This window comes from Gracilinanus agilis, chromosome 2 (genome assembly GCF_016433145.1).
Source record: "Gracilinanus agilis isolate LMUSP501 chromosome 2, AgileGrace, whole genome shotgun sequence".
NCBI classification, from domain to species: Eukaryota; Metazoa; Chordata; class Mammalia; order Didelphimorphia; family Didelphidae; genus Gracilinanus; species Gracilinanus agilis.
The window spans coordinates 196,351,524-196,363,611 of record NC_058131.1 but is presented as its reverse complement, the minus strand read 5'-3'; the positions used below and the strand labels follow the sequence as shown (position 1 = coordinate 196,363,611).

At 35.3% G+C, this 12,088-nt stretch overlaps 1 protein-coding gene across 1 annotated transcript in view; it reads left to right on the top strand.

Moving 5' to 3' along the window:
- SH3YL1 (SH3 and SYLF domain containing 1) overlaps positions 1 to 12,088 on the top strand; it is a 52,460-nt gene that overhangs the window by 19,026 nt on the left and 21,346 nt on the right. Inside the window, exons 3-4 of the mRNA XM_044660926.1 lie at positions 1,531 to 1,644; positions 4,659 to 4,723. Coding sequence (XP_044516861.1) covers positions 1,531 to 1,644; positions 4,659 to 4,723 — 179 coding nt within the window. The remainder of the gene's footprint in view (positions 1 to 1,530; positions 1,645 to 4,658; positions 4,724 to 12,088) is intronic.

The window sequence follows — 12,088 nt, the reverse complement described above, 5'->3', positions numbered from 1 at the left end:
TCCTTCCTTCCTTCTCTCCCTCCTTTCCCTTCTCCCTCTTTCCTTCTTTCCCACCTTCCTTTCTTCCCTTCTTCCTTTTCTCCCAACTACCTTCCTTTCCTCCTTCTTTCCCTCCTGCCTTCTTTCATTCCTTCCTTCCCTTCTTCCTTTACATGGAAATACAATAAAACTCTTTATTGCACTGTTGTTTGGTAGCAAAGGTAACATTTATGTTATAGGATTTCCATGTAACTCATATCATATATCCCATGTATCCAAACACCTAGGGAACTTGATTTGGTCTGAATTATGTAGAAAATTCATAGAATAGCGATGTTCTCTGAGCTTTTTTTTTTTTTTTAAAGAAATTAGTGCTTTATCTCACCCCTAAGCTGTAGAACATATATGTTTTACTGCATGGATATACCTGACTATGTAATACATTAAGAAAAGACAGATGTGAACCAGCTTTTTTTAAATTTTATTTTATTTTTATGTTATCCCATCATATTCAACTCACACCTTTGCCGTAAGTCTATATATATTTCTTCTTACTGCCCTAATAATAATAAAGTTTTTAAGAGTTACTAGAATCATCTTCTCATGTAAGTATATAAACATTGAGTATCTCTTGATGAACCAACTTTTAAAATTAAATTTATTTAATTTTTCATTTATTCAAGAAGCATTTTTAATTACTTCATGAGAGCATTAATGCTAGGCATCGAAGCAATTACAACATTTAAGTAAGACAGTGCTATTTAAGGGACTGACCACCTATTATAAATGCTGTAGGAAAGCTAATTAATTAAAGGAATTGTGATCTGACATCTTTCATAACCCTTTTATAAAGAAAACAAGATCTGTCTTGTTTTCTTTATAAAAGTAAAAAAACTTTTACTGTTTTTATGAAGTTGAAAAATTATTTTTTTTAAAGTAAAGATCCCCAAATCTGTTTATGTAATATAGCCAAATGTTTGTAGTTTGACTATGCTTAAAGAGTCTCTAAATCCAAAAATTAGCCTGGTTATGCCCTTTATTCAATCTTTCTGAACAAGCTTCCCTGTTCCCTGAGTCCCAGAGGAAACTTCCACTAATCCTGTGTGAAGCATTTTTTTTTATGGAAAATAGTTAGAATTTTCTGTTTGTAGCTAATTTCTGAATTAATTGAATCCTTGAAATGTTTGCTCTATTGTTGATAGACTGAAGCAATCGAACCCCACTCTGATCTAAAATATCTAACTGTATGGTAAATGCAGGATTCTAAACATTCATAATGTTAAATTTAGCTACATAAAAATAACCAGAAAAAAAGAGGTAGGAGTAGAGAATCTTCTTGGCCATCTGTTTTTATGAATTTGAGCTTTGATTCATGACTTATACATTTCATTAAGATTCTTAATTAGGACCCCCAAAATAGTCATTCAAATGTCTCAATATGTATATGTCATGGGTGACCAATCCCATTTATAATATTTTATTTTGTGTGCTTGTTTATCAAGGAATATATATTGATAATGACTTACTTGCCTAGCCTTTCAATGTTTGCAGCCCATGTAATTGCCAAGGCTAAAGGACTTGCCATCCTATCAGTGATAAAAGCTGGATTTCTGGTCACTGCTCGAGGAGGCAGTGGGATTGTATTGGCTCGTCTTCCAGATGGAAGTAAGTTGATATTTCCCTACTTAGAGAATTAGAGCATGCTCTTCCTTTTTTTTGTTTCCATCTTGGGCAGATTTCACAGGGGTATGACAGGTTTCCTTATATAACTTCCAATTGGATTCTTTAAAACAGCTCAGTTTTGTATGTGAATAAACCTACCACAAAGAGAATGATGTTACCTGTCTCTTAAGGTCCCAAGGCAGAGATCCACTGAATGGATCTTATTTCAAATTTCACATAAATTTTGCAATTTTTCCAAATGTGAAAAAAGTACAATTTAATCTTTGAATTTCTTTTGCCAAATGTGCATTCTTATTCTTCATTATCACAGTAAAACTAATAATTCTTGCCTGGAAGGAGAGTCCAAAATAAAGTGCCATCTGTAGACTTTTCTACCACTTCTATTGAATGCAACAATTTGATATTTTGTTTTCTTTTCACTAAGGCTGAACAGTATTGTGTCTTAAGTGAAAAGTTACAATTGTATTTTTAAGTGGAAAAGCCTTAATGTTGTATTTTGAATAACTCTCTAGAAGCAAAAATACTGAGTATATTGTACTTAATAAACATTTTCTCCCATTTGCATTTCCTCTCCCATAATTTTTTTTCCTTGAAGTTTATGGTTGATGGAAGAGCAAGGCACTTTTACAGATATGATTACAAGATGAAAAGTTAGTTGAACATAATAGTACAGATTGGGAAAGATCATGGGTTGAGAACTATAAAAGACTGACAGGTTCATCATTTTACAAATGAGCAGAGTAAAACTTAGTGATGACCAGTGACTTGCCTGAGGATATGAACTGATGTCATTTAACTCTAAAACCAGCATTCTTTTAGCTACCCTCTTCTGCCTTCCATACTTCCCAAAGCTTTCAACATTTCATAACTGGTCTTGAAGTATTCCTTTGGAGAAAAGGAAAGAAGGGAAAGGAGTAAGCTATCAAAATAATCTTTACTGTTCTCTAAAAAGAATAATGTTTGGGTTAAGTAATAAGACATGGGATAGAGATGAGAAAAAGGAACTCTGTCATACACTTGGAGACTCAGTTACTTCTTGGCTCTTTCTGTCATCACCCAGCTGAGATCTGATTAATCATTAGATATTGAAGTAAGAAACCACAGGGATGTGAAGTCTAATCTTGCCTTTGAACACTGGCTTAAATGCCGCATTTCTTTGTTAGTAATACTCTTTCAATGAAGGGAGGGATTTTTTTTTTTTTTTGGCAGGGGAAAACTTTTTTTTTTAAACCCTTACCTTCAGTCTTAGAATCAATACTGTGCATTGGTTCTAAGGCAGAAGAGGAGTAAGGACTGGGCAATGGGGAATAAGTGACTCACCCAGGGTCACACAGCTAGGAAGTCAAATTTGAATCCAGGACCTCCCATCTCTGGGCCTGGCTCTCAATCCACTGAACTACCCAGCTGCCTCCTGAGGAAAAATTTTTACTGCACCTCTTTTTAGAATTTGATACAAAGTACTGCCTGAGTTATGTAAGGAATTTCCTAGTTTGTTTTTGTTTTTGTTTTTGTTTATGATGTGAAAAATGTATGTAAATGTGTATTTTGTGTTTATCACCTCTCTCTCAGTAGATGGGTAACATACTTCATTATATGGTTTGTCACTGCATTAATCAAGTTTTTCAATAATGTGTAGAAAAATCCAATTTCTAGAGTCACATAGCAAGAAAGTATCTGAAGTGAGATACGAACCCAGGACCTCCCATCTCTAGGCCTGGCTCTCTATCCACTATACTCCCTAGTAACCCCACTTTTATGTATTTCTACATAAAACCGTTTGTATTCAATCTCCCTTTTTTCCCCTGCTTCACATAAGAATAAGATTTATCTCTTTTCCATTTCTCCCACCTTCCCCTGTGTGTACTCTTCTTAAATTAAACTTTCTTTTTTCTACTCTAATCTATTGGAGAGGAAGAAGAAGAGGAGGAGGAGGAGGAGGAGGAGGTACTTACAGCAATCCCCACTTACAAGTCATGCTTTGTAACCATATTTATAGTGGATAAAAAAAATCCAACATAAACCCATAAGGACAGGGACAACCTGCCTGTCTCTGACATACTGCTACAGAAAAAGACATGCATTTCTCTCCCAGATTCTCTTCAGCAGATATCTTCACAATGAAACACACTGAAATAGAGATTTCAGTGAAATAAGACTCGAAGCATTTGTCTGAAAATCTGTGAGTTATCCGTTCCCAAGGCCTTCTGCCCCACTCTGGCTGACCCTCAATTGTCAGGCTGGTTGCAGTCGAAAGGTTAAAGAGCAGTAAGAACTCTGGAGTTTCTCTGAGAATCCCAGGAGGGACCTGTCTCCTAGCTTTGAAAACCTAAAACCCTTTCCTTCATCTCAGTCTAAGCAGCTGCCCAGCTGTCCCATAGAGTCACAAGGGGGTTGTTTGAAAATAGTCCAAAATGAGTTACCATTGGGTCATGAGGATTATGGCTGGATAGTTTCATTTGTGTTCTTAATAGTACCTCTGCAAGTCAGGGGCAGGTCCCTGCACAGGACCAATTGCTAATACAAAAGGGAAAAAAAGAAAAGAAAAAAGTACTATAATAGCAGGCATTTTTTTTTCTTTATTACAAAAAATAACCAAAAAATTATCAGTTCTGAAAGTTTGTAAGCATTGCCTTACTCTCTAGGGCATAACATAGAATACCAAGGAAAAAAGAGAGTTGAAAGAAATTAAAGAATTATTAACCATTTTAGAAAATATTTTCTTTACTAAAAAAAAAAAATCAGACTATTCTACTACCTAGCCTCCTCATGTGTTTGTAAGCTCTCTTTCAGGCTAAGTGACTGGTAAGTACAGTATCCTCGTCCTCACTATTTTCAGATGTTAAATCCATATTTTCTTCTCATGTTTGTATTTCTTCCTAAGTTCTGCAAATAAATTAATGCAAAATGGGTATTGCTTAAAATTATGGTTATTGGGTAGTATTAAGCTGTAAATATAATGTGTTTAATTTTTTCCCTCCCTTTTTTTCTTTTTTAAGAGTGGTCTGCACCTTCTGCCATTGGAATAGCTGGACTTGGTGGTGGATTTGAAATTGGGATTGAGGTTTGTGTATAAATTCTTTATTTTATTTTTGACATATCCTCAAAAACTACCAGAAATTTAACTGCACAGTGTTAGAAACCTCTTATTATTTTATTTTTTTAATTTGTGTATTTGTCTACTGCATTTAAATACCTAGTTGACCCCTCTCTCCCTTCCCCCATTAGAGAAGACATCATTTAACAAAAAGACATATGTATATATAAAACAATGTCATTCTTATTTCTATTTATCAGTTCTTTTTCTGGAGGTAGACATATAGAAGTCATTCTTCAAAAAATATTTCTGTTGCTGCACAAAATGTTCTCTTTGTTCTACTCACTTCACTTCATAATTTCCATGTTTTTACAAAATTACCCTGTTCATTAACATTTCTTACAGTGCCATTGTATTTCATTACAATCATATGCCTCAAATTGTTCGGGCATTCCCCAATTGATTGACAATCTTCACTTTCCAGTTCTTTGCCACAAGCAGAGCTGCTATAAATATTTTAGAACATATAGTTTCCTTTCCATTTTCCTTGATCTTCATAGGAAATAAACCTAATAGTGCTATTGCTAGGTCAAAAGGTACATATAATTTTATAACTCCGAGCTTAATTCCAGATAGTAATCCATTATGGTTGAATCAATTCATAGTTCCACCAATTTTAGCCAATTTAGTAGGTGTGAGGTTATATCTCAGAGTTATTTTTTTTGTTTTTTTAACATTTATTAATATTCATTTTTAACATGGTTACATGATTCATGCTCCACCTTTCCCCTTCAACCCCCCCTCCTGCACCCCCACCCACCCATGGCCCATGCGCATTTCCACTAGTTTTGTCCTGTGTCCTTGATCAAGACCAATTTCCAAATTGTTGGTAGTTGCATTGGTGTGGTAGTTTCGAGTCCACACCCTCAATTATCTCAGAGTTATTTTGATTTACATTTCTTTAATCAATAATGATTTAGAGCATTTTTAACATAGTTTTATATATAGGTTTGATTTCTTCATTCAAAACTGTCTATTCATATTTTTTGACCATTTGTTAATTGGGGAATGGCTCATATATATTTGACTAAATTATTTCTCTACATATTTTAGATATGAGATCTTATCTGAGAAACTATCTTTAAATTTTCTTTCTCTAACACTGCTTTCCTTTTATTCTTGGCTGTGTTAATTTTATATGTACAAACCTTTTTAATTTAATGGGTTCTTTTGCTCCTGATATCTTCAAAGATTTTCTGAAATGTTTATGTTGTTAGACTATCACTTCTATTGTCTTTATTGTGCCTTTCTCATTATTTTCCCTCCTTAAGCTCCCTTCAATGGGACACTTGTTGTTTGTTTTTCTCAGGATAAACAAGAAATGGCAAAAGTTACTCTACTCTTTCCCATAGCTTTAGAGCAGATGCTTCAAGTAGAATACAGTGTGAAGAGCATTAGATCTGCGGTGGGAGAATCTATGTTTCAGTCCCATATGAGCTTCATAATATTTGTGTAACAATGCTTATCCTCTAACATTCTCATTTTCCTCATTTATAAAATGAAGGGGATGGGAGTTGAACTATATGATCTCTAAGGTCACCTTGCAATCTAAATCTAATCTGCTTCTAAATGATCATTTTAGTCCCTTAAAAACTTATCATTAGGGGGCAGCTGGGTAGCTCAGTGGATTGAGAGTCAGCCCTAGAGATGGGAGGTCCTGGGTTCAAAATCGGCCTCAGACACTTCCCAGCTGTGTGACCCTGGGCAAGTCACTTGACCCCCATTGCCCACCCTTACCACTCTTCCACCTATGAACCAATACACAGAAGTTAAGGGTTTAAAAAAAAAGAAAGAAAAAAATATTATAAAAAAAACTATCATTAGTAATCTATATTTGTTTCAATTTCTTTGTGGTTTGATGGGTTCAGTACTGCCCTTACAGGGTTTTTCCTTGCTGTGTGAAATCACAGGCAACATAATCTCTCTGTTTCCTTATGGCTGAAATAGGGGAAATAGTATTTGTGCTTCATACTTCAAAAGAATATTATGAAAAAAAGTACTTTGTAAACTGTGAAGTGTTCTAAAACTACAAACTGGTTTTTTTATTTTCTGTGTCCTTTTGTGCCTCCCTTTCATGGATAAGAGAATGTGAATGGCTTACTATAAGACATCACCCCTTTTCACTTGTTGGTTCATTTTGGAAGGGTTTATAACCATGGTCAAGGATACTAGTATTCAGAATAGAATCTTAAAATATCAGTAACAGTCCTTTGCATGTGGAATTTGTGCCTGATGGACAGGTAGATCCAGATTAATGCCCAATTTTCATAAATGAAGGTTGACCTCAAAGTGTTTCTATTTCTTAGCTATGCCTCTGATGGGATTATTGGACTGAACATCTGGCTTGGGAATTATTTTCTCTAAAATATGCTTGTTCACCAAGATCATTTACAGCAGAATCTATACATAGTATATCTTATGCATGATATTAATGTCAGCTGTTCCCTTTTTGCTATCTAAGTGATTGGTCAGCCTAGTTTCCTAATACTTACTGTTTTCAAATAACAAACCTACATTTTCTTCTCAAGTTCCAGCCAATTTTTTCCTAAGCTATCCATTCATTTATGAGGCTTCTCTGTTGCCATTGTTTTTTTTTTTGTTGTTGTTGTTGTTGTTGTTTTTCCCCTCAGCATTATTAAAGGAATTCCTTTAACACTTTCAACTTTCTTAATTGGATTCCTTTTACTCACTGTTGATGCAGACATCAGAAGCCCAAGAAGCACACTAAAGACAACTTGTGCCTTTTCTTGTCTCAAAAGACAATAATAAATAAGCTAAAGTCGGTTGAAAATATTGCCCTCTTGTGGTCAATTTCTTTTCAGCAAATAATCCCTTAGCATTTGTCAGATTTTTGAATGGTTTTCTTCTTGTTATACTGGCTGCTGGCTTTTCTGCACCATCATGTAGCAGGACATGTATCATAATCTCAGTTCCCTACTGAAAAATTTTCATGGCTCCCTCTTTCTTATAGGATTAAGGTCTTCCACAATTGGATTCCAACCTACCTTTCCAGCCTTATTTCACATTATTCCCCTTTACTTACTATATATTACAAACAAATTAGGCTATTTTCCCAATTTCACCATGCTGTCTCTCATTTCCTCCTCCACTCCATTTTCATTCCTGAAATGTCCTCCCCCTATAATCCAATCAATGTATAGATAAATATTTGAGCCTTTTTAAAATTTCTAGTGTTATGAATCTATAATTAATTGATCAACAAGCATGTATTAAGTGCCTACTATGGGCCAGGCAGTGTACTAGTGATTAATTATGTGATACATGTGATCAACTATAGTTTTATCTTTATCATATTTTAGCACGTTTTAATAGTAACTTCATAAAGTTTATCTTTACTTAAAGTAGGGATGAACCCTAAAAGAATGTTATTTAACCAGATGATTTAAAGAGAACATTATCATCATTACAAAGCACTTTATGGGCATGTAGGTAGATTTCGGGCTAAGCATCATGAACACTAAATATTTTATTTTTAAACTTGTAGTTTGTGAGATTAAGATCTTTTAGGTCAGGTATCATTTTTTATGGTTATGTTCACCCTGGCACCTGGAACCAAGACTTGAATAGAATAGGTGCTCAGTATTTTTTTTAATTGAGGCAATATACAATTTTGGTATTCTACTATTAGAACTAATTGGTAATACCAGGCAAAACTTGATGTTCATTGCAGATGCAAGTCTAATTATAACTTTGAAATTAAATGATATGGGGGTAGCTAGGTAGCTCAGTGGACTGAGAACTAGACCTAGAGACAGGAAGTCCTAGGTTCAAATCTGACCTCCGATACTTCCCAGCTGTGTGACCCTGGGCAAGTCACTTGACCCCATTGCCTACCCTTACCACTCTTCTGCCTTGGAGCCAATACACAGTACTGACTCCAATACAGAAGGTAAGGGATTTAAAAAAAAAATTTAAATGATATGGTAATTTTCAAACTGTGGGGAAGAGAATGTTTAGTATTTTAGCAAGAATGTGATATTTCATGAGTCTTAAATTGCAACCCAGATATGGTAAGAGGGTCCCAAAGGGCTTGAAGGACTGTTTATATTGAAAGAATAATCTTCCAACTAACTTCCTCTCTCCTCCAGAATCCTGGTGCTACCTTAGGTCATGGAAAGAGAACATTCACAAAAGGAATAATTTAAAAGGCCTCTCATAGAGAGCTAAATGTGACGTCTCTCATAGATGAGCACATTGTACTAGAATGGACTCCTGATAATTTCAATCTCATTAGCAATGTCCTTGAATGATGTCATTGGCGGGTGGGGAGGTGAAGAGGAGGATATTGGATACCAAAATGAATGTGTCCTATGCCATTCTTGATTAGTGGATTTTAAAATATATAATTAGAGAAAGTGAAAGCTAGAATGGACTTTAGATATCATCAAGACCAACCCACTTATTTTCTAGATGAAGAAGCAGACTCATAGTTGAAGTTACTTGCCCAGGGTTAGATACAAATACTTCCTAACAGAGTAGAGATAAAAATGCTAGATAAAATAAATATCAGGTCAGGCCTTTTTCCTCAATATACATAATACCATATCTCAAAAGTTGTAAGGGTTCCTATCAGCATCTGAAACTTGTTGTGTTAAATATCCAGGAGATTCCAAATTTATGTTCTATTTTAGAATTTAAACCAAATTGATTAAAATTGTGTTGGAATCTTCTGAGTTTTAGGGTCATTATTTGGAATTCATGGAGTAGGTCTGAAGAAATAGACTCATGCCTCCTTACTTTAGAGAAACCTTCAGAATTAACACTTCTCTCCAAGGATTTTGGGGCATGGGCATTGTCTGAAATAATTTGGGTTTTCCAGGACTGCACCTGACAGGAATGGGTCAGAGTAGGCTCCCTTAGTCTGGTTCAGATCCAAATCCTTGGGCTTCATCTTAGAAAAGAAAATAGAACTAAACTAAACAAAACCAGTTTCCAGGGTTTCTCACAAACACACTTCTCTTATACTGTTCTGATGAATATGTCACTATTCAACTGGAACTGCTTAAAGAATCTGAAAGGCTAAAATATAGAGTCAGTACATTCAGGGCATTGGAGATAGATTGAGTAAATGGCTGGGATATGACATGCTGAGTTAAAGGGATACTACAAACACCAGTTGGCTGATAGAGTATTGTACCCAAGCCCTCCCTGTTCTAGGTCTAGCTCTCAGTCCCAAGCCACCTAGCTGCCCCAGTTAATTAGTCTTATTTACCAGGCTAAAGAATTTATATCTTATCCTAAAAATGATAGAGAGCCACTGAAGGATCTTGAGCAGATTAATAACAGTCAAATCTTTGTTTTAAGAATTTTTTTCATCAAGGTGTATAGAAAGCTGGTTGGAAGCAGATAGGCAAATCTGAAGGTTATTTATGAAAATAGTGATACAAACTAAGTTTATTAGTTAGTGAAGAAGATTACCATGTATATAAAGCAAAGAGGATGGATGCAAGAGAATTTGGAGAGGTAGATTTAATGGAATTTATAAACTCATTTATGTAGGGGAGAAGATGAGGGAAGAGGAAAAAAAATAACTTTCAAATTAGAGTGCTTGAGAGAATGGTAGTGCCCTCAACATATATAGAAAGTTTGTAGGATAGGTGTTTTCTTTGAAAGATGGTGTGTTCAGTTTTAGAAATAATTGAGTTTCAGTTTCTCATGAAATATTCAGGTAGGGGACATGAGGTGGATGATGATCCTGCCAAAAACAGAAAAAGAGACTTGGAAGGATTATTTAGGGCAGAATGAGAATCAGGAGAGAGTGATTTTTTTTAGAAGCCAGGAGAAGAGAGTCTTTCTGAGAAGAGAACGTGATCAATAGTGCCAAAGCTTGCAGAAAGGAAGCAAGGTTTATGAGACCTAAAAAAAATGCTCTTTTTTTTTAAAAGTTAGAAGATTATTGGTAACTACTAAAAGTAGTTTCAGAAAAGTGATGGTTTTGGGAGCTAAACTGTATTGGTTGATAAGAAAACTGAGCCCATCAATATAGATAACTATAGGATTTTGGTAATGGAGAGAAGTGATAGAAGTTGATAACTGAATATGATGAGATCAAAACTAAGGGTTTTGGTTTTGTATGTGATTTTTTTTAAGGCTGGGCTATCCTTGATGTTTATAACTGAAGGTTATTCTGATACCCAATTTATGTGACTCTAAGTTAAAGAAAACAGCATTTTATAGACAAGAAGGAGAGTCAGTAAGTTGGGAGAGAAAGAAGAGAAAAAGAGAGGAGAGGAGAGACAGAATCAACATAGAAGAGACAGAGGAGAAAATCTGAATGATCAGAATGGGCCAATTTCCAGAGAATATAGGAGGTGGTAGGATTAGGGACATAGAGAGGCTTGCCTTAGCAAGAAGGCTACTTTTCTTCTATGAGACTGGAGCAAAAGAGGAAAAGATATAGATTTTTTCACCTGTGGAGTGGGGAAGGTAGAGCTAATGAAGATAATCAATTTTTTTCAGGAAAATAGCATGTGAAATCATCTGCTAAAAGAAAGTCTATAGTTATAGGAGTGGCATTGAGTAGCTTCAGGAAAGTAGAGAAAATTTGCAGTAACTGTTGTGGGGGAATATGACAGAGAATAAATTAGAAATAATAAAATTGTTGTCATGAAGCAATGAGGACCCAGTTGAGTTACATAAAATAAATTTGGAGTGGTTCCACTTGGCATATTTGCGTGACTTTCTCTAGCAATATTCAACATATTGTGAGGAGTAGAGAAGGAAAATAGTGGAAGTGACCTAGATTTGGAAATGTAAAGGTTATCTGTAGGGAGAACAAGAAAACAATGCATCCAAAGGTAGTGAACAATGCCTTCTTGAACTAGTTAGCCACAGAGTTAAGACTGTCAAAGCAGGAAAATAAGTCCAGAACGGGAATAATAGACTGGAAGACCAGGAAGAATGGATTATTGTTCATTTGTTTTGAAAAGGACCAAATATCACCGAGGTGATGCCTTGACTTGAGAGTGAATTGGTCTTAAGTAAGGAAGAGTTATACAAAGTTGTCAGCCTCACTTTCTCTTCCAGAATCATCAAAGTCAGAATGACTGGTGATGACCAAGGATACAATGGATGACCTTGGAATTTAGATATCTGACTGATCTCTTATGTGCTTCATAGTGCCTGCTTCAGCTGTCTTGATGGCAATTGTAACAAATTGTTCTCATCCATCCTTTCCAAGGGAGAAGGCTTCACATGCTTCGGGTTGGCATCTCCCTAATATGTTGATAGATTTGAGGCCTAATAGTTACCCTCAACCTGGTTTAGCCTATATATCAAGACAGTTTTACCAGTGTGTGGCCATTATACATG